General features: G+C 38.5%; 1 protein-coding gene across 3 annotated transcripts in view; it reads left to right on the forward strand.

Annotated features, from left to right (window-relative positions):
* The window catches only part of igsf9ba (immunoglobulin superfamily, member 9Ba), a 73487-nt gene that overhangs the window by 31516 nt on the left and 18553 nt on the right, over window positions 1–23418 (forward strand). For all 3 annotated transcript variants that reach the window (XM_051397888.1, XM_051397889.1, XM_051397887.1), the window contains exons 4-12: window positions 3535–3686; window positions 9011–9128; window positions 13475–13616; window positions 15537–15682; window positions 17564–17706; window positions 19321–19461; window positions 19554–19673; window positions 19793–19943; window positions 22417–22540. In XM_051397888.1, the coding sequence (XP_051253848.1) occupies window positions 3535–3686; window positions 9011–9128; window positions 13475–13616; window positions 15537–15682; window positions 17564–17706; window positions 19321–19461; window positions 19554–19673; window positions 19793–19943; window positions 22417–22540 (1237 nt within the window). The remainder of the gene's footprint in view (window positions 1–3534; window positions 3687–9010; window positions 9129–13474; window positions 13617–15536; window positions 15683–17563; window positions 17707–19320; window positions 19462–19553; window positions 19674–19792; window positions 19944–22416; window positions 22541–23418) is intronic.

Raw genomic sequence — 23418 nt, forward strand, 5'->3', positions numbered from 1 at the left:
TATGTGTCTTAGCTTTTCAGTCTTTACCAATTTATGCAATTATAATAAATACTGTTTATTGGCCCTAGTATGCAGAAATGTTTAAATGCATTAGGCGGACATTTATATAACATGCAAAAAACTGCAAGGGATTAGTATAAATTAGGCAAGTCTGCAAAGGGGAGACTTGTGGGTACCCATAGAACTATTTTCATTCAGTTATTTTGAGGTCGGAGAGTCAAGGGACACCTTTGAAAATGGCCATTCCAATTTTTCCATCACCAAAATTTTATCTAACTAAGCATTATTTAGCCCCCTTCCCAACACGCTAAGACGTGGTTGGTAACAATGGATGCATTAGGTCCTCTAGTTTCATATTATACCAGTATTCTGGTGGTCTTCACTCTAGCTTTGAAATGGAGCCCACTACAGCCTCTAGAAGACCAACAAAGATTCAACCATTTTACACCAAAATCTAATTCTGTCCACAGACAGACAGACAGACATATGACTATTCAGTACTCATGTGTTGGAATGTGTGTGATCCCATCGCAAGATGATCTCTAACATGTTAATTAAAATGAATGTGGGCCAGGGACATACAATGGAGGGGCCAATGGCCCTTTTCCCACTTCCTACCCCCATATTTTCTGCACCCTTGCTTGGACCACCTCCATCTTCGAACTCAGCCTTCATTTTGATCTCAACTACACACCTGTACAGTGTCAGACAAACATATAAACTCCTGGCAAGAGAATGCTTCTTTTGTAGTTTCCGCCAGTGTGTGAACTAGACCATGGCTTTCAAGCTCATTATTTTTTCTCTGTTGGGGACTAGTTGCAAAGACACATTAATGAAATATACATCAATGATAGCCTAATTTTACGCATGATCCCAGAAGATACAGAAAAATTTAAAAGTATAAAAAAATAGCAGTAGTCCACCCAAAATTTCACAAATCATGTTTTCTGGGGAGCTCATGTCTTATTAGGAGGAACCAAGTTCCCACTGTAGTTTCCATCCTGGTTCCCACAAAAGTTGGTCTCTCCAGGATCACATTTTGCTGTTAAAGCGTGCACACACACAGACTCAGAAGGTGAAAACAATACCAGTCAACACTGTCACGGTTGGTAATTATTATAATCCAGATCCAGAGGCACTCAAAATCTCCTTGAGGGTCTCTTTCTTCTCTCTGTAACAGTTTACACCGAAACACACGTTACATGGTTGACACCCATGATGTGAAATCAATGAAAGATGTGTACTCTATGTGGCCGTATTCTTTTAGGAGCAGAGACAAGACAAGAAAGACCAAGTGAGGAAGTAAAATGATGCAGACTCACTCTTGAGTTAGTGAGCAAATAACAGCGGATGTAAGCCTTCAAAGAACAGGCCGAACCCTGCGTCTGGGCATCCAGGCCATCTGCCGATGTTCTGTGTGGTCTACAAAGAAGAACAGTGGGATTGCAGGATCTTCAAGCATATTTTAATGTATATAATTGATGAAGAGCTGCAGTAAGTAGGGCGAGAATGTGATGCTCAGCTTACTTTTTTTGTAGAGCAACTCCCAGGTTTCCCAGCCACTGTGACACTTCCTCTGTGACGAGCAGTACCTGATGGCGTGAACAGCTCCCTTGTTGAACAATGTACCTGCTATTGTCAACGCCATGTGTGCTACCTATTTCCTGTCAACTGATGCTTAATCCCTTGAGGAAATTCTGAAGTAGGATTAGAATTAATATCAGCCCTTATAGTAGTGGAAGAAGTCCTGCCTTTAAAATTCTACTTAGCAACTAAACTTACTTAAAGTATTCAAAGTAAAAGTACTCGTTCTGCATGAAATCAGCTAATGTGTCTAATTATATTAATAATACTGATGCGTCAGTGTGAAAGCAACATTTTACTGTTGCAGCTGATTCAGGTGGAGCTAGTTTCAACTACTTTATATACCAAAATGTATTTGTGTAAGATTCAGTGGCATCTAGCGGTGAAGTTGCAGACTACAACACCCTCGTCTCACCCTCCCGTTCCAAGCGCGTGGGAGAAACTAGGGTGGCAGTGAAACAATTAAGTATATCTTAAGGTAAATAATTCATAGTGACTGCACAAGGTTGCTAAGGTTGATAACTAAAATGATACGTCATGATTTGGTTAATGAAGCTGTTGACCCCTCAATCACATGAGCAAGCGATACATAAACCAGTCAAGCATTTTATTAGAGTCTCCATTAATTCACTGTATCATATAATGTGATAAGTGTTAGGGAGTGAAAGGGCAGTATGGACAGGCAGATGTCTAAATGTGCTAATTGGGCGATTTGTTTACTCCATGCCAGGTGCTTGTGTGCAGTCTGAAGCATGGCAGCACTCCCAGCGGAAAGCAGTGACCCACTTGTATAGCGGGGCCTTTTTTCCATTTAACTAAACACAGTGCCACTATTTATAATCAAAATATTATGTTGAAAAACCGAAAGCAGCTGGCTGAGGATAGTACAGTTTATTGGCCTGCAGTAAGTAGGGAAGAGCTCCCTTGTGGCTGTTAGTGAACCTCAGAAACATCAGGTGGAAGTGCAGTCATGCCGCTAAGTGTATTTTTTAGGTTTTCTGGTGTTTCAGAAAGTGGTGGCATCACCCGCTATCTGAGCAACTTCTGTCTAAGAGTATTCTTCCAAAGAGACCATCTACCCTGATGCCTCAAATGCACAATTGTCCCATGTGTACTGACCAGAGTCAGTCATATATTAAGATAGTTGAATACAGCCAGTCAGCCTTGCTGCCAATTTGTCCCACTGGCCAACGATGGTTCATAACATAAACATAACATAAAAATTCCCCTGTGGCTCAAAAGCCTTTTCCTCATAGACACATCTGCCTTTATTTGATAGGACAGCTGAAGACAGACAGGGAAGGGGGGCAGAGAGAGAGAGGGGATGACACGCAGCAAGGGGCCGCAGGTTGGATTCGAACCCTGGGCCGCTGCAGCAAGGACTCAGCCTCGCTCTAAGACACTGAGCTAACCGGGCGCCCTAAAATTTTAATTTTTAAACCAAGGATGTTTTTATTTGTAAAACTTCCATTCATCCCATCCCAGTGTAAGGTCTATGGGCATACGAACATCCTGATTTTTAGCAGGTATAATGTTTAGCATGTTCACCATCTTAATTAAGCAAGCTAAAATGTTCTAAAAAACACAAATGTACAGCTGCGGCTGATGGGAATGTCATTAGTTTTGCAGGTGTTTGGTTATAAACCAAAATATCTGACAAATTATTGTTTTGATCTGTCGCTACATTTCATCATATGGCAACTATGAATGTCTGTACAAAGTTAGTTGTTAAGATATTTTAGTTTGGTGGACTGAATGACATTGCCATCCAAAGATGCTGCTAGCATGGCTAAAAATGTATATAAAATCTATATGAAAACAGACAGATTATCTCCAAATGAGGACAACACAAGACATGTGACAGACATTTTAATGCATTTTAATGGTTACTGTTTTAATTCAAATGTTATACCCGTTGTAATGATTCCTTTTCCTCCATTTTCTCCACAGCCCCACCTTCATTTACAGCAACGCCGCCACAATATGTGGAGGCGAAGGAAGGGGGAAGCACTCTGCTTAGCTGCTCTGCCCAGGGAAATCCAAAACCAATTATCAGCTGGCTGAGGGAGGGGGAGGAGCTTGCAACCAACGCAAAATACTCGGTAAGAATTATCATTAATAATGGACATAATTTAGATTTATGATTGTGCACAAATATAGAAGCAGGGCTTGTGCACAGATGGTGTCATCCATTGAGTCCATCTGTACTGGAAGTATGTTATGGACTGCATCTCAGTCGGGCTAATATCAGTTTATCTGGTTGTTGTGCTGCAAAACAAAATCATATTTTATAATACACATTTTATAATAACACATACATGTTTTAGTCTTTGAAATTTGTGGTGGACTTTAGTGGATGATATTTCGCAAGCCAAAAAACAGTCACTAGTAAGTTGACAGGAAACAGGCATTTAATAGGCATTTTGAACACAGAACATTGAAAACATTTTTAGTTGACAAGTTAAAAGCTGTTGCCCTTTGATTGATTAAAGGGGACCTATTATGCTTTCCCTTAGTATCTGTCATATATATGTGATATTATACTGTCCAATGTTGATATTAAATGAGGCCAAAGTGTCAAATAATGAGTATGTAAAAGTAATCCCTGTGAGCAAATAGCACAGAATTCGGACTTCTCTGAAGGCAACGCTTCCTACGATTAGGGTTATGATTATCTGCTCCAGGCAGAGCACAGCTGAGCATGCCCTCGAAGTTCAGGTACCCACTCAGTCCGTCTAAGCTATCCAACTGCTCAGTAAAAGTCAGGACTAACTATTCAAGTTTTTGTATGTCTTGCAAAAAGTGCTTTTTCGGTTGTGAAGGAAAGTTACATATTTTCTGAGTTTGGCTTAAAGAGACAGCTTGTTTCAGAAAGAGGATGAACTGAGGGGCTGCATAAAGGGCCAGTGTAAGATAAGTAAATATGTTTCTGAAGGGTGAATCATGTAAAGCTATTCTAGTAGAGTCTCATACTAGAAATTAGAAATTAGCACAATAGGTCCCCTTTAATAATGGCAGTCGATCTGCTTCTCAGTAAAACTCCTCAAAACTCCACTTTGAATCACTTTAACAGTGTTAAGAACAGCTACTGGCAGCACAAATCACATCCCTCTTTGTTGTCTGGTGATGCATGATTTTTATACCTGTGGATAAACTCCCAAAAGTAGATGTCATGACAAGATATTTCTGGCACAGCCTCAGTGTGGTTTGATAGCAGGGAAATGTCTCAGCTACATAAACCGTCAACAATAAACATCAGTTTTGTGTTGTTAGTCGCACAGAATCAAAGACATTTAACACACCGCTCCATTATACGTGACTCAGAAACAGCAACAGCTTCAAGAGGCGATGAAGCATCGCAGCCGCATGATGTCGCATCTTGAGTAAAAGGTGCAAATGTCACTTTTTCTCAAGTGGAGAAACTCTTGCTCTCTTGCTCTCACTATATTATCTATACTATACTATACTACCACAAGCACTCTCTCCGCCCACACGTGAAGCTGGAGAGAGCACTCGAATGCAACATGTGCACTTCGATTGTCAGGAGTCATTCTCGCAAAAGTAGGAATCTGCGTCAGACGAGGGAGGTCAAAGTAAACAGAAAATGGAATCACAGCAGCTCATTACAAAAACAAACTGCTGGAACGCTTTGAACATAACAGGTTGTTGATTATGCAGAACAAGTACAGGAGCGTTGAAGGGCATATTTTATACCGCTTGTAATTGTTTTTTGGAACTTTTTGAAAGGTGGATGCACCCTTCCTTTTCTGCTCGCCCTCACATATGTCCCTTATATTGCAGTCTGCTGCCTGTGTGATACAGGAAGTGACAGGAGCATATAAGAGTGTCTGTTAAGGGCCTCTTCCACTTTCTTTCATTTTACCCTTTTTGCTGCGCCATCTCTCCCTCCAGTCGCCTCTTTTTAACACCATTCCCTCAGTAAATGATTAGACAACATTCTGATGCATTATTAATCTCCTTCTTCTGCATCAATATTACATTAGTCCTAATATGAATGTTACACTAAAAATGAAAATCGCTACTGAGACCCAAATGCCATACTTCACTTGCTTCCCCGTTATATACTGCAAAATGTAAAACAGCAGTGCATTTATTAGCTTTCTTTATCCATTTGGCTGTTTCGAGTGTATGTTCAAGCAAAAAAACCCCCAAAAACTTGGGAAAGCTCCTTCTCGTTAAGAAGAGAGCTGAGTGTGTTTGTGTGTGTGCGAGTGAGCGTGAGGGTGTATTTGCTCACCCCCATGCTCAGATCCATGGAGACATCATGGAGAAAGGCAGGAATGTGACAGACAGGGTTAGTGAATCCTCCTCCTCCTTCTCTCTTTACTTTACTTTATTGCTTTATTTATTTGCACAGAAAAAAAAAGAACCATAAAACGTAAGATACTAAACAAAACAGTTGTGCAGGGGAGGACGGAAACTTATGTGGGATCATTATTAAGGGTCTTCCCCCCAAAAGTGCACTCAAATCAAAGCAAAAAATAAATAAATACAGGAAAACAACAGCCATCTCCTGCTGTTTCAGAGCACAACATCAGTCTCTCTGGATGTGTCGGTGACGTGCATGTGTCAGAAATTGAGATTCTGCCTTCATCTCATGCCTCGCCTTATCTGCTGCTCTTCTTTCCCGTGTCCCCTTTCCACCTCATCTATTGCTGACTTCCTTCTCCTCCTCATCCTCCTCCGTTTCATTAATCTTCTCCCCCTCACCTTGGCTTGAGTACAGCTGTGGCACAGAAAGTATTGGAGTGGACCCATGGCCATTACATATCATCAGATCCTGTTAAGTGTACTGTCTTGGAAGTCTGCTATAGGTACCACTGTATGTGCTGCCTGTGCTGAGTGTAATGATTTGATCCAACAGTGGTTCGATTTAATTTTTATAGACTCGGTGCAACATGAAATCCAAAGATTCAAACAGAATGCAAGGTGAATTTGAAAGGAGGCGTGATTGCATAATAAAGTAAAGTTAATAGATACAAGATACAAACTCACAGAGGGTGTCACAGCCTGGCAAGAAAGCCGTGTTTTCTGTTTTCAGCTCAATCTGCTTCAGAAACAGCGAGAACTGTAGAGCTAACGTCTGTACAGTTCTCACTTTTGATGTGTCGAGTGAATCAACACGGACAAATGGTCCAGCAGTCAAATGATGCAAAGTCAGCCCCCATTCAATTTCTATGGGACACAAGCGACTCGCTTCACAAGGCATTGTGGGACTCTAGGTGACGCAGGACTGACCAGCAAAGTGAAAGTTGAACATTTTTTATGAAGTTTATGAAAATGTCAGCAGTATTTTGCCAAAAAACAAAACAAAACTTACAACAAAAAAGCAATACAGTGGTGGGTCATCATTACTTCCTGTGATCCCTAATCCAGGATTATAAACAAAATTCTACATTATGCTTATTTACTAATGTTTGCTAATGAGCTAGCTACTTGCTAGCGTGCAAGTGCTGACACAGCTATGCAATGTGTGCAAAACTCACTTTGCTTTCTGTCTGAACACACTATTCACATTTTACCTTTACAGTTCTACATTTATAAATTCTATAGAAGAGTCGACGGCACATGATATCTAAGTGAGAGGTACAACATAAACCTGAAGAATCTACTGGTATGTGAAGAACAGGAACAGGAAACATGCCAAATCATCCAGACAGTAGTTAATGCAAACATGTAATTAAAATAAACACTATTTTAATCAGTTTTAATCTCTTCCTGCTTTTTTAATCAATACAAACGGCTTTCCAAGCCTTAAAATCGATGCTTCACAAGACGTCAATGTTTCGTTTACACTTCTAGCACTCAGCAGACCACACATGTCGCATGTTACGGCAGTGATGCACAAAGTGTTATCTGGTGATAGACAATCTGAGCGATGATGACTCAGTTCGCCAACAGACTGACAGAAGTTAAATGTTGCTTGGGCTGATCTACTTGTCGCATCTCTTGGCTATAAAACATTTGAAAGACAGATGAATAGGAATAATTCTGCAGGCGTAGCAGATTCCCTCCTCGGCTGCATGAATGGACAGACTACAGCTGTGTGTGACTTGAATGGACAGAGCCTCTCGCAACCTGTTGCATAATTTATGAGGGTGTTTCTATTAGGTTTGGTTAATGTGTTTCTTCACCACTTATTGGTTCTCATCAGTGGCTGCACACAGGGACACGCAGCAACATAGAGTTAGACGTTTCCAAGGTTACCACATGCAGGAATCAGACCTGGAGCTAATTAAAGCATGACACATTCATGACTTTTAAGTGTTTGATGTATTTTCTTTAGAGTAGACTCTGTCCACAAACTTGGTTGTTATATATCTTTGATCAGCGGTGGAATATCACTAAGTACATTTACTTAAGTACTGTCCTTTAGTACAAATTTGAAGCATTTGTACTATTTTATGTCACTTTACTTCTACTCCTACTCCAACTCAACTCTGATGAGCATTTTTCCTGAAGAAGAAAAATATCAGCTGATAGATTGATAATGAAAATAATTATTAGGTGCGTATCAATGAAATGTGATTAGCTTCATCTGAACCAACTACAGCAATATAATGATGCTTACACATTAATGCATCAGTAAGAATATTCTGATGTAATGGTATATAATGGCATAGCACTCACAGCATTAAGTACTTTTACATTTTAACATTTAATGAACAGTTTTAATGTGTAATGTAATGTGTTTTCAACGCATGACCTTTACTTGTAGTATTTTACAGTGTGGTATTGTTGGTAGCAGTAGCGTTTCCATCAACTTTATTAATTGATTTCAAGGTGAATCTGACAGTAATATTATAATATTATTATAATGCAGACCTATATATCTCTATATATTTATCTATATGTGTTTATTTAGGTCATATAGGGGCATTATTATTGAACTGAAACAGTTTCATAACCAGTTAAAAGCTCCTTGTAGTGCGTTTAGGTTAAGGGATCAGAATTATGGCTGCAGCTCAATAATTTGCATTATGAATTAATCTCCTAATATATATATATATATATATATATATATATATATATATATATATATATATATATATATATTATTATTATTTGTTTCTAGCCTATAAACTGTCAGTGAAAAGGGCCATTTCCCAAGGTGATGTCTTCATATTTCTTATTATGTCAAACCAACAGTAAAAAGTATTCAATTTACTATAATAGAAAACAATATTCACATCTGAGAAGCTGTGTGAAGTTTGGACATTTGTGCTTGATAACTTAAACAATTATTCGATTACCAAAATTGTTGCAGATTTCTCATTTTCTGCCAACCAACTAATTGTTGGACTTCTAATCTGAATTCCACCTCCACCACTGTCTCTATTGCATTATCTTAATGTTCGATGTCCGAGGTTGGATGTTTATCTGTTCGTCCTGCATGTAACCACAGGTACACGATGGCAGTCTAACCATCCTTGGCATCACTAGAGATGACAGAGGGGCGTACACATGCCGAGCCTACAGTGACCAGGGAGAGGTGCTCCACACTACCCGTCTGCTGGTTCAAGGTATTGTATCCAAGTTTATATGTAAGAGTTAATTAATAAGTATTGTTGAAAAATGTATTTGCACCAGATTTTGAAATGAAAAAAACATCTTACTTGCATCCAAATATTACGTTTGAATCACTTAAGTAGTTAAGTTTCATTATTTATACTTGAAAGCATTTACTATAGTTGCATTTAAAAGCAAAGCCATGCAAGTCTCTGGTGTGCTGATGTATGTTACATACCTTCTGAGTCTGTATCAGTCAGTCAATAGCTCAGTCTGGGGCCCCTCTGTGTGCATGTGTGCGTGCTCCTGTGCACAGCCATGTGTGTACAACAGGATCTGTCTGTGAGAACATCACTGTCTGTCTCCGGTCCATTAACTAGGCTTTCTGCTAGACACAGATCAGATAGATGGCTGTGATGCCAGCCTCCAGCTCTCTCCGGATACTGCAGAGCTGGGGGAGTTAACAGTGTGTATTTAAGAAGAAACTGAGCATCTTGCTTTTATGGTAGAGTTAGCGTTAGGTCTATTTTAATGCCTCACTTCAGTTGGTGCAAACAGAGCAGAGGAATTACTCTCCTCTTTGTTCCCAGTATAGTAAATGTACATGCACGCTGACTGCAAACACACATTAAAAAATCATTGTGTTGTAACCTAGTGAATAGTGTAACCAGTGGTGCATGTGAAGCGACTGCATTAAGTTTGCAGCCCTCCATTGGACCCATTAATACTACGATACCTGTTCTCTCAACCACAACACAACACAGTGGTGGGTCAATTGTGGACTTCTGGCTTTCTGAGTGAGGTAGGATGACAGTATTATGAGAAAAAAATAATTGGACTGGGATGATTGTATTATATTTATGTGATACTTCCTATATACTATACAGCTAGTATAAATATTTAAGAGTAAAGACTTCTTTCTTATTTATTTATTCTTAAAATATTACAACGTTGTCTTCAGAATATTCTAATATTTTAACTTTATTCTTGAAAATGAAAAAAGTATTATGGTAATATTGGATTTATTTGTATTCTAAATTACGCCTGCCTCTAAGGATTATTTTCTCAATTAATCAACTAATCTTATAAAATCCTTTACAATTTCAGAAAATGCCCATCAAAACTTCCTACAGGTCAAGGTGACCTGTTTAAATTTTTTTGTCTGGTCAGCAGTCCAGAACACAGATATAATCAATTTGAAGTAATATAAAATGAAATTCTCACATTTAAGAATACCAGCTCTACTTTTGCATTGTGACTAATCATTTAATTTCATTGTTCATACAATGTACAGGTTTAGACAAAAACAGACGCATTTACTGTATCATGGTACAAGTCATTACATTACATCTTACTGATTGATCAATGGCTGATACGCTCTACCACTTCAGCTTTTTATCAAACATTTAGTTAACAGAAATAGAAATAAAAACTAGATGAAATGAAAATGAACAGAAATTATATTACAAAATTTGTCGACATAATAAGCTTGATGAGGCAGTGATACATATGTTTATTGAGACTGACTGTGAGTCAATGTGTTTGTATTGTAATACCTATTCACACAAATGACAAATTTAAAAAATGTACCCCCGATAAAATAATTTAAAAAAACTCAAACTAAAAATAACACTGAAACTAATTAACTAAAGTGAAACGAACAAACCTACTCTGGAAACTAACTGAATTAAAAATGGAATAAAAATAAGAACTAATTAAAAATACAAAACTATTAAAACTGCTTTTTATTAGTATCACAACATGACATTTATTGTGTCAGAACTGTCACTACAGCAATGTAACAGGGTTCCTTCTTTAATAAATACTGGAACCTATAAAAGTAGTAATTCTATTTGATCTGATGACACTGTTGTAAGATGTTCCTGCTATTTTGTCTACCCCTTTTTATAGAGTTCTCACTTACCACGTGTCAGGCACTGCAATAACCTTGTTAACCTCTGTCATATGAATACCAGAATTGTTTTAATGAATGAAACACACAAATCTACCGTCAGGTTTAATAAGAAAACCACACAAATGAAATGTTATGTTGACTCCGGAGTCGAGTTTAGTTGAATATTGGCATTCGTTGTGAAATAAAAAGCAGGGTATGATTAGGACTCAGAGCAATAACAAGCAGATATCTGAGGAGTCATGATTCTCACTCCCGTGATCTGTTTTTAATTGTTATGTGAGACACCCGCACAGTGCTGTCAGTAGTCCCACCTGATGCATAAAGCCGTGCATGCTGAGAGGAAAATAACCTTGTAAAAATAAGGCTTGTATCTGGGCCCACTCATAAAAGACAGCTTACCTTTCATGGCTTCTGCTGTTTTATTGAGAGTTAAGAGCAAACCTAGAGTACCTCGGGGGGATGGAAAGGTTACAATGTGAAGCATGCACAAGCTTCAACGCTGACTACCATTAAGGTTACAATAGCTGCCTGCTCACTGTATTTTACATCAAACTGTGGTGATATATTGTAAATAATGCACAGTGTGTGCTCTTTCTCACCCTCTTCCTAAAGAAAATGTGACATCCCCAAAGTGGAAACAGAGAAGGCCTGCGTGTGGTTCAACAGGACTTTTTATGATTTAATAATAGATTTTATCCCTTTAATGCTCTTCTCCGCCAGTTGATCGAGCATAGTTTAAGTTGTGATAATTCATCTCACCCTTAGACCACACTGCGATTTTTAAAATAAAAGCTGAATAATGTACATTACACAAAATCTAATGTTTTTCCATTGTTCCAAGTTTCATTTTTTCCCAGTCAGACTTTTTTAAAAAATGTTTTAAATGAAAGTCAGCAATGAGGTAAACCCAGACGGATACTTTTCATATTTGGTAATAATAGGAACAGTTATTGATTATGTCACTCTGATAAAAAGAGGTGGTACAACTTCTGCTCAAAGGGTTTATCCAGATGAGAAGTGAACAGGAAGTACTCAGTTAAATAAAACCACAAATACAAAGAATGCTCTGCATAGTATATGACTTTTTGTTGCTCTTTTATATAATATTATTTTATATATATATATATATATATATATATATATTTTAAATGTTTTATACATACATTATATATAGATATGTTTATTTACTGGGTTTTAAACATTGCTCATATAACCAGACATTTGTAATCTAATGTTGACAAATCTGTGCTTCATTTAAAAAACTGTGTTATATATATTTATAAATATATATATATTGTAGATACTACCTAAAGCATGCCGCTCTTTAGCTCCTCTCCAGTGGCTCTCTGTGGCTTTGACAAAAAATTGTCTGGAAATGAATAACGGTTATGTTTTAACATTTTAATTGGTCATTGTTAACCGGCCTAAAGTAATTCTTACATTCTCCAATTGTATAAATGTGAAGCCAATAAAAAAAGGTTTAATTCATTAACTGAAATGTGTGCCATATGTTACGTCCTGACCTGGTGCCTTTTCTATATTTTGCCAAACCTCACTAGTGGTGGCTACTAGTCTTGAGTCTCCCCAGCTACAGCAGGCTAGTTATGGACTCCAAATCCAAAAAAAGAAAAGTCTGGGAGGATTAGAGAGAATAGAGAATGTAATTGTCTGTCGACAGATTTGTTTGCTTTCACCACCAACGCTGCTGGCTTACCTAATCTGCGGTGAGAAAATAACATTAGAAAGCTCAAATATGTTTTGTAGCTCCAGACAGATTTTTCTTCTTTTTTTTGGCCAAAAATCTCTCTCTTTTGATAGCAAGGGTTGGTGACCACTGGCCTAAAGGAAAAACAATTCAGAAAAGAGCTTTTTCTTTGTAGTGGGACCATTAAAGCAGCTATAATACATATTTATTTATCCTATGAACTGATCAAATGACTATGTGTAATGTGAAAGTGGTCACTCAGATTGTTTTCACCTGACTCTGCAGATCTATGGAGCATTGTCTTTTGATTTAATCTCATTACTCTCAAATGCAGCAGAGCTTTTTTTTTCATGGAAAAAAGCATTAAATCCAGTTGTATTCTACCTGCTAAACACCAAACGGCAGACAGACACAGTTAGCGACTAGCTGGTGAACATAGTGGAGCAGCTAGAGAGCCAGATATTTCCCTCAGGAGTCGGTGGAGACCATAAATAGAGCTCAAAGAAGTGTGACTATTAGACATAGATTCATTAGGTGGACAGAAACACAACTCTGACTGAATGCTAATTTTGCTTTGTGTCTGTTGGGTGTGTAAATAGGCCACTATTTGATAACAAATTTGTCATTTTACCATAAAGATGATAATATGTCAAGCTTACTTTCAAATAAATCAGTTATTGCAGCTTTAAAGAGTTTCTGTCACACATTCACAACGAACGCTTGTTTCTCTCTTCTCCTAGGCCCTCCATACATCGTCTCTCCACCAGAAAATGTCACTGTAAACATATCCCAGAATGCACTCTTCACCTGCCAAGCGGAGGCGTATCCTGGCAACCTGACCTACACCTGGTTCTGGGAAGAGGATAACGTCTACTTCAAGAAGTAAAGTTATGATCAAGTTCACTTCCGTACTGTAGCTGCAGTAACTTTCCGTTGGGAAACATCTTAGTTAAGCACTTGGGTGAGGTTAAGACTTAAAGGCCTCTTGCTTAGAGGATTTAAATCACCACCATGCAGCCTTTTAAAGCTTTTCTGATGTGAGTGACATTGTGTGTCTCTGAGCCCTTCGCTGTGCCATATTTGGAGTGCGTGTCTATATGTGTGTGTGTGTGTGTGTGTGTGTGTGTGTGTGTGTGTGTGTGTGTGTGTGTGTGTGTGCCCGTGCCCTGTCCTACTGCGGCCCTAGAGGCAGCAAGAGCGGGCCTGGCGGGGGTCTGTCTGGACAGTGCCAGGCGAGTTAGTGCGCTCTGATGACAATATCACATGACTCAGGCCTTGTGTCATCATATGCCTCTCATGCAGCGATGATCTGAAGCATAGCCAGGACCTCTGCGGGCTCCCTAGAGCAGGCCTTTAGAGCTCGAGAGGGTTTTACATCCAGCAAGTGACAGACAGAACAAGTGGGAAGGAAGAACGAGTGAATGGGAGTTTGACTTGCAGTGAAAACAACTGTCTGAGGAAGTGAGCTGAAGTGTCCTGTCTAATTTTAAACAGCTTTCATGGCATCAATCAGGTTTTTTTTAAAAAGGGTAGGATGCAGGATAGTTAAAATATATTTAATAATTGCATAACATTTTGTTGGTATCAGTTTATAATAAAGTACACTTTATAATAGTTTATAAAAGTTATTACTGTGGGAGTATAAGTTTAATAAGTTCTAACATACTGTCTCTAATGCTTTTGTTTTATGTAGAATTATATTACTTATATGGGTTAGGGTTATGGTCTTCTTAAATTATTATATTATATGCTACTGTATAGCATATAATTCTCTTCCATTTCTACATTGTATTATTACTGTATAATTTGTGTATATTACATGTACTGCACATATATATATATATATATTTTTTTTTTTTATGTATACTGTATGAATTTTTCATACCTATACATATAATTCATATAGTTCACACATCATGGCTGCCAGACTTCACTTATATAGTTTAAAATATAGTAATGTATATATTGTATGTGGCATTTTTCAACCTGTTAATAATAATAATAATAATAATAATAATAATATACCAACATAATATATAGAGACATTTTCAGGATACACAAAGATGCATTACATGACAAGTATCAAAAAATATCATTGATAACTAAAAACACACTCAAGGCACAGGGTAGCACATGACATTATCTTATTTTATCAGTTGTCAATAAATCATTAACTGATACTTTACAGATCAGTTAAAAGCCATTAATAAGAACAACAGTTGGGTTTCCAAGCTATGAAAAATGTCTATTTGGTAATAATGCAGTTATACATGTAATTAAAATTCTTAATAAGTTGATTAATGGATTTTGTGATCACATTGTCCGTTTTGTTGTTCTTGTTGAAGGCATTTAACTGTAAGCATTTAGTAAATGGTTTAATAAAGCCATTAGTTCCAACATATAAACCGTTAATAAAAGGAGGTCATATTTGAAACCAGTTTATTTAAAGACATATTCAGTTTGAGCTTTAATTCTGTTTCATGTTTAAATGTTGAATTATTTCACTGTGTAGACAGGACAGCAGCTCCATCATTAATTTTAAATGGTGTCATGGGGGAAAACATGAAGGCTGTACCATTTGGCGATTATGGCAATTAGCAGATTTATTTGAATCTCTTGCTCTGTACCCTGTGTTCTTTGGATCCCTCTCAGATAGCTGAACTACTGTTTGACTCTCTGCTGCTCTCTTATGGCACCTTCATGTAATTCAGCCCAAAAAATAAAAAAATACTAGATGGCTGCCTTGTCCTGTTGGTTTGTTTCAGTGTGTGACAAAAAAAAACGTCTGTCTCCTCTGTGCAGTGATCTGAAGCTCCGAGTGCGCATTCTCATCGACGGCACCCTTATCATCTTCCGGGTCAAGCCGGAGGATGCCGGGAAATACACCTGCAGTCCGAGCAACAGCCTTGGTATCTCGCCCTCGGCATCGGCCTACCTGACTGTTCAGTGTGAGTGTTACCGTGGCAACAAAGTGGAGGGGGAGGGGCGGGGAGACGGTACAGCGAGCTGTGTGTGAGGAGAACAGCAGCAGCAGTATGGAGGCTGCTTGTGTTGGAGGCTGCTGTAGTATTTGGCAGCGCTGCTCTACCGCTGTAACGCAAAGTAACCTTCTTGAATTTCAAGGTCAGACATGACAGAGAGGGAGCACACCAACTCTCTTTGACCATTTTCATATTCTGAGTGTATTTTAATGATATAATTATTATCTATTCCGACTCCAGCCTCATTCCTGTGCACAAAGATGGAGACCCTCTCGTCCTCAGACTCCATTTTTCCTGGTCTCTTTTGAATCTGGCTTCCCCCCAAATGAAACTGTGACCTTCCTGTTCATCAGCTCTGACCGATGAGAGAGAAATGCCACTCCTGGCCATGTGACTTTTCATCGTCAGCCCTTGCTAATTTGCTCCCAAGTTGCTGCTGGTCATTGATTACTGCACTACAGTATGAGAGAGAGAGCTGGGGGATTCACAGCACTGCAGGCACTGATTTCATCACTGGCCTCAAATACAGCAGACCATAATTAAACCAGTGTCCTGGATGCTTCATGCAAAACATACTCTGGGCCTTTTTTTATCAGGCATCTCAGGAATTGTGCTGGAAGTTAACCTCGGGCTACAAATACTCAGAGTATAGCTTGAGAGTAATTTAATACGCATCCTACAGTTACTTTCAGCAAGGAGAAGGATGACTCCTCGCTGCAGAGCTGCAAAGAAAAAAATTATGTGCAGGAAATGCAGAAAGTAGGACCGCTTTTTCCGCATAGATATAGATTATACATGCAAAAATATGATGAAAAATATAGTAAAACTCACGTTAATATTTACAAATATGCTATTATTTGGACTGTAAGTAAATATTGGCATACCATTTACCTGGCTTAAAGAATAAGTGTAATCTATATGTAAATTAAAATAGTAGTTAATTTGACATCGCTACATCCACGCCGTATCCTTTTACAACCTATAATAATGCTACACCACATCTTGCACAAACTGCACACGCAGCACTGATGTTGAAAACTGTCTGTATGGCTGTAGCATAATCTTTCCCTTTTTTATGTTTCCTACAAGCAAAGAAAAGATGTCTTTAATGTCACTGTAAAAAAATATATAACACAACTCTAAAATATTATAACCCTGCTATTATTTTAAATTGAAAATAATAACAATTAGTCAGTAATATAAGACCCATGTTCAATTTTACCTATTGTAATTAAGTTGAGATTCTTCATTATGCAGGTATAGTGCGTTCTCACTGAGGACAAAAACGTGATCAAAGTTAGATGTATGACTTTTTTTACTGTATGATTTTTGGTTCTGACAGAATCAACCTTGTTGCACAGATGTGCTTCCCGTATTCTAAAAAGGTGTAACGAATTCGGTTTCTGAGAGAATATCATGTGTTCTCTTCTGCATCCTACACAAAGTCACTTTTAAAAAAGAATTCTGTTTCTGTCAAAGCGATCTTTCAATAAGCTCATTGTCATCAAACAAAACATTTCTCCTCTCAGAGGATATCTCTGGCTGAACAGATTCTCCTGGAAACAGATTAGGACACTTCTGGAGTGCTTTTTGGCCGAGATGGAAAGTTGATGAAATGCTTTTACTTCTAGTCCTAAACGTAGGACCAAAAATGCCTTAGTAGTGATTTCCTACTCTGAAACGCTTGACACGGCCTTGCCCTTGGTCTTTTTTCCATCAAGTAATCCACCACAGGTTCGATTTCTACTGTGAAATCTCTCTGCACATTAGATTATATCAAACATTTGACGCAGATATAATTGATTTTGTATCCAGCATCTTTAACACCGATCCTCCCTTTACGTCCAGACCCTGCCCGAGTGATCAACATGCCCCCGGTCATCTACGTCCCACGGAAACTGCCAGGCATCATCCGCTGCCCTGTGGACGCCAACCCACCTGTGACATCAGTGAAGTGGGAGAAAGACGGCTATCCTCTCAGAGTGGAGAAGGTTAGTCTGCCTCAGGGCTTCGTTTAGTCTTCTCTCTCTGTGTTACAGTACATTTACTGTAACCCTTTTACATTGGTATATTTACTTTACTTAAAGTCCCATAATATGTGGACATTTTTAAGCGTGCTTACAACTACATTATAATTTGTTATAAATAATTTATTACATGTTTATATGCTGTCTTTAAATGCTAAATGGGGGAAAGTGCTTTTTGCAATGTCATACGTGGTTGTGTGAAAATGATTCCTAGTTTCACAAGATGGATGATTGTGCTGTGCTATGTTTGATGAGAGAGGTAGTTCAGCCCAGACAAAATGTGGACATGACATTTTCTTTTTAAACATGTTGGTTTTAATGTGCTAGATCAAGATGTTTAATATATTGTTGATACACAAACAGCATATTTAATAACAAAACATTTAAACCACAGGTTAGTGCCTCAATGAGTGTAGGAGTCATTTTGATTATTAGACCCATGTGATGAATGTGGACATAAAAATGTTCTGTAGGCAGAACAGTGGGAGTTAACTGTACTTAATCACAGTTTGGAGGTACTTGTAGATACCTGAGTATTTACATTTTATGTGCTTTATCCACTACTTTTACTTTTCAGAGTAAGATTTTACATAAGAAACACAAGATTAGCTTATAAAATACTTTGTATTATTAAACCAGATGTGACCCAGATGTTCCCAAATTTTGTAGCTTGTGACCTCTTACAAAAAACGATTTCTAGTTAATAAAGTGATATGTTTAAGTTGTTAGCAGTTCCACCAGAGAGATATTTCTGCTCTAAATGTTCTCAGATGGCTTCATTTAAATAACGGTTTGAGGCCCTAAGAGGTAAAAGTATCTAATATAATATATATAATATGAAAAAGATAAAAATCCACAAATGAATACAAATCGGTGTAGCAGAAATTAGTTTTTCTTCCAGTCCCATTAATCATCTCACAACCTCTCACATTTATCTTGTGACCTTCTGAGGGTCCCGACCCCAGGTGGGAAACACTAAAGTTGGAGCTAGCTCCACCTTGACCAGCTACAACTGTAAAATATTACTTGCACTTTGATGCACCAGTATTGACAGTCCAATAATGTCATATACAATAGTATACTACTCACAGTGGCCATTTTTCTTCAGAGCTGTCCTTTGCTGCCAGTGTGACAGCTTTTGTTTTGTTAAAGTTACAGCACACTGTTGATTGATACTGTGCTTGTTCAGAGATAATGATCAATTGTCCAGTGATATTTTAAAGTACAGTATCTTTCAGCAATTAATATCCTGGCTACAAATACTACTGTCACAGTTTTGTTACCATTTCAGCATTATCCATCTCTCTGCTCAGAGCTCTCTATGTGTCATTGTCTTTGTCTTTCTACTGTCTGCTTTCTACTGTCTATCTACTGTCGCTGAGGTCGCACGACATTTTGTGATGCTGCCGAGGGCAGGTCAGCATCATATAAGCATTCACTTCCAATTCATCTGATTTAAACGGAATTCGGGGGGATTTTTGTTTTCTTTTGCAGTTCAGAAACATTTAGGTTGGACCCTGAGATTTCAGGAAAAAAACCCTGAAATCAAGCATTTCAGATGCCCCCCTTGTCTTGTAGTACCCCGGTTGGAGCCTGATGCCAGATGGAAGTATCCGGGTGGCGGAGGCCACAGAAGACTCCCTGGGCACCTACACCTGTGTGCCTTACAACGCCCTGGGTACCATGGGCATGTCCCCCCCTGCCACTTTGGTGCTAAAGGTACATCACTGCTTCATTTTCTGCATGTTTTTAGGATAGACTAATCTAGCCAGAAGTCTGCATGATGGTCTGGTGTTCATGTGTTTATCCAGGATCCCCCTTACTTTAATGTGAGGCCTGGGGGGGAGTACCGTCAGGAGGCTGGGAGAGAGCTAGTTATCCCCTGTGCTGCTTCTGGAGACCCTGATATACCATCCATCACCTGGAGAAAGGTGCAGTAGACGAACACATAACAAACAAGTTACACATCATCTTCTACACTTGTTTCTACCTGTTAATGTGTTGTTTGCACTTTTTAACCATGTCGCTGTAATTTCCGTGTCCATTGAAGGTGGGGAAGCCAAGCAAGAGTAAGCACAACATCCTACCCAGTGGCAGCTTACAGTTTCTGTCCCTCAGCAAGGAGGACCATGGAGAATGGGAGTGTGTAGCCACCAATGTGGTCACAAGCATCACTGCCAGCACGCGTATCCTAGTCATCGGTACACAAAATCTGCACAGTGCTCTCAGCTCACCAGTTCTATTTATGTCAACACAACGTACCTCTTATTTGAGTTCATTGTGATCCCGATTTTCTGTGTGGTTTGAGTGAGTTGCATGAAGAAGACCATCATCCCTCAAACACCTTGCCTCTACGCAATATCCCCTCGGGCGTCATTAAATTTTCATTAGATCTAATCTGTAATAGCTTAATTTAAAACCTGAATCTGCAACTACAGTGTGGTATCCACACGACTGCTAAAGCACTGTCCCTACAGCCTTTGTCTGTTGAATCAATGCACCAAGGATATCATTTTACACTTAAATTGAAGTTTTGACAAAGGCAAGCAGGGTTATGAAGTTTTAACAATGGAGGTCTAGATGCATGATTGCATTGTTAGTTAGTTGTTAGTCAAATTCTCTGTGTGTATAAAAGTTGTGGTACAACAACACCTCAAATTTAATATAGAAAGTCTCCTTTAGTATCTATAATGAAAATTGTAGGGTTCATATTTTAATAACTAATCATGGTGCCTTTAAGTAGCCTTAATGACTGTAGCGTTCTCTGATCCAATTTGAGATTGTAGCACTGATTATGCCCTTTGCTAGGTTAGGTTGTGACAATGTCTTTACAGCAGTGATAGCAGCCACTTCTTAGACTTTGTAGATAAATTTCATTGTAAATGTTTTGCACAAAGCTGGCTTCCAGAGGTGCCTAGCCTCATCGACACACGATTATTATGGGAAATGATGCGAATGATGTAAAATATACATATGCATAGCAATGAGAGGCACAATAGTCTTGTGTTTTCGGGATGCTTTGTGCTTTCAGGCATTCCTTTCACTCATTATACACACATTGCTCTTCCCTGCGGAATCATTTATCAAATTTGTTTGTTATTTTCATATTCTAGTCCAGACTGTTACAGGAATACTCCATCGAAAATCTGTTGAGTATCAAATATTAAACCCCTGTAGGCTAGACAAATGGATAAATATAGGAGCTATATTATTACATTGTTGCACAGGGAAGAGCACAGCAGTACTTGTGAGTATTCCTTAAAACTACAATATTGTTGTCTTATTAAAGGACTTGTAGATGTGTTTGAAGGAATAGTTTGGCACTGTGGGACATATTCTGTCAGATGAGAAGATTGATACCACTCTCACATCTGGACATTAAATATGAAGCTAGAGCTGGTTAGCTTAGCTTAGCATAAATACCAGCACCTTTAAAGCTCACTAATTAAGACGTTATATCTAGCGTCATCTGAGTTACTTTTTTTGCTAACATTCTATTAAGATTGCACCTTAATTGCTAATTCAGTTGATTGTGTAATGTTTTCAGTTAATTTAATGGTGTAAAAGTAGTAAAAGTCTAACTTTTTACTTTTGGAGTGAGTCAGCCAAATCAACATGAATGCTGTCAACACATCTGGGACGGTACTTCTGTCCTTTACAATAAGATAGCATGCTTTAAATACTCAAATTACGCAGTAAAGATTAAAGCACTGCAGGGAAAATGCAGATACTTTTGTATACTAATAAAATGTTCATGTGCACATATGAAATTTTACATATAGATTAATATGTAACATGTATAATAATTTACATACAATTATACTTTGGTGGCGATCTCCAAAACTAGTCCCTGCGAAAAGGCTAGAAAATGCAATGTGTCGGTGTTGGACACAGTCTTTATAATTTATTTAATCTATGCAAAAACTGAGCTACTTTATGCAAATTTTTTTTTACTAAGCTAACCGTCTACAGGCTTCATATTTAATGTTCAGATATGAGGGTGGTCTTTTCATCAGAACCTAGACAAGAAAGTGTGTCGGACTATTCCTTTAAGTCTGGATTTTGTGATCAGGTCACTAAGTCTGCCCCAGTAGCCCACTGCCCCAGTGCCTTTGGAGTCGTTACTGTCGCACAGCTGGCAGCACTCAGCCTGCCTGCCTGCCTGTGACCAACCTTCAGCTGACAGGTGTCACAGCTGTGCTCCTCAGACCATGCTCAGGTCTCTCTTTTATCCCAGTGTGAGAAGTAAGCGGCTTCGGGCCACACGGCACAGCTGTTAGGTGGGTGGGATGAGCAGAGCTGCAGACAGCATTGCTGCTCTTGAACTTGACCTTACACTGGTCACCACCTCAGCCAGCATCACAGTATCCTCCCGAGAGCAGGCAGGCACATGATGCAGCACAGTATTTTGGGGCTGTAAACACCAACAAAATGCTACTCATTTGACTTGTGGTGCATAATGTGACGTGAACTCAATCAGTATGAGCCAGAGTCTGATTTTAAATTACCAGTTATGTGAATAAAATGTTAATACACTATGCATGTTCAAAGGTATAGTTTCATTGCTGCAAATTATATTAAACGATAATTGTAAGTAGTTGTAAATCTGATAAGTAAGTTAGTACTTGTGCTTTTTAAATTCATCCCCTCTCTCTGTCTCTATAAACCACTCAGGCACCAGCCCACACGCTCCTGGCAGTATCCACGTATTGCCCTCAACAACCTCTGCTAATGTGTCCTGGGAACCAGGTTATGATGGCGGCTTCGAACAGACGTTCTCTGTGTGGTACGGTCCAGTGTAAGTGCTCTTACTTAACTTCAAATCAATGGCAGCAGTCTGCAGATGTGGAAACACTACCTGGAGGTTATCGGCCTAGTTTGCCATAAAGTGCGAGCAGGCTTGTTTTTTTTTTTTTTCATCCCCTTTTCACTGATGATGATACAATATGAAATTCAATCAGAAGCTCGCAGCAGAATTGTTTTGACAGCATATTTCTCTGGGTATTCAGTAAATGTATACGTGCATAATTCATGGTGTGTTGTGATGGAGTGTATATGCACCTGATTGTAGTCAGAACAGAGAGCGTTTTTTAAACGTTTTGATGCATGTGAGTGAATTATCTGTCTGGGTACCTCTAGAAATTCATCTGTTGACTATAAAAATTAGAAAAAGGACACTTCTGACTTTTCTTATGTGGAATAACGTTTCACATGGAGTTGAAACTATAAAGTTATGAGCCCTGTAATTACTTTAGTAAGAGATAATTATATGCTAAATACATGTCATATTAGAGCCCAGTAAATACAGCAAAAGACCAGTGGCTTGTGGTGTATACGGCTGCACTGATAACAGACAGATATTGTCAATATCTGACAGAAGTAGATTAGTTTACATTCATACAAGTACATTTTAGATTAATACTTTCTTGCTGAAGTGACCTTATTTCCACAGGGATCATTAAAGTAATCAAAAAAGGTAGAAGGTTGTCGATATTTGAAGTGAAAAATCAAACTTCATTAAATGCTTTCGATTCAGGAATTGGCTTCACATTTCTGGCAAACCACCAATAAGAACAACATGTTCCCTTTCCAATGTGAAGCTGACCAGAGTCATTGAAACAGGTAGTGTGGACCAAACAATGCACATTTCACAGACATTTTTGTGTACATGTGGAC

The sequence above is a fragment of the Dicentrarchus labrax genome, unplaced genomic scaffold (assembly GCF_905237075.1).
Source record: "Dicentrarchus labrax unplaced genomic scaffold, dlabrax2021, whole genome shotgun sequence".
NCBI lineage: Eukaryota > Metazoa > Chordata > Actinopteri > Moronidae > Dicentrarchus > Dicentrarchus labrax.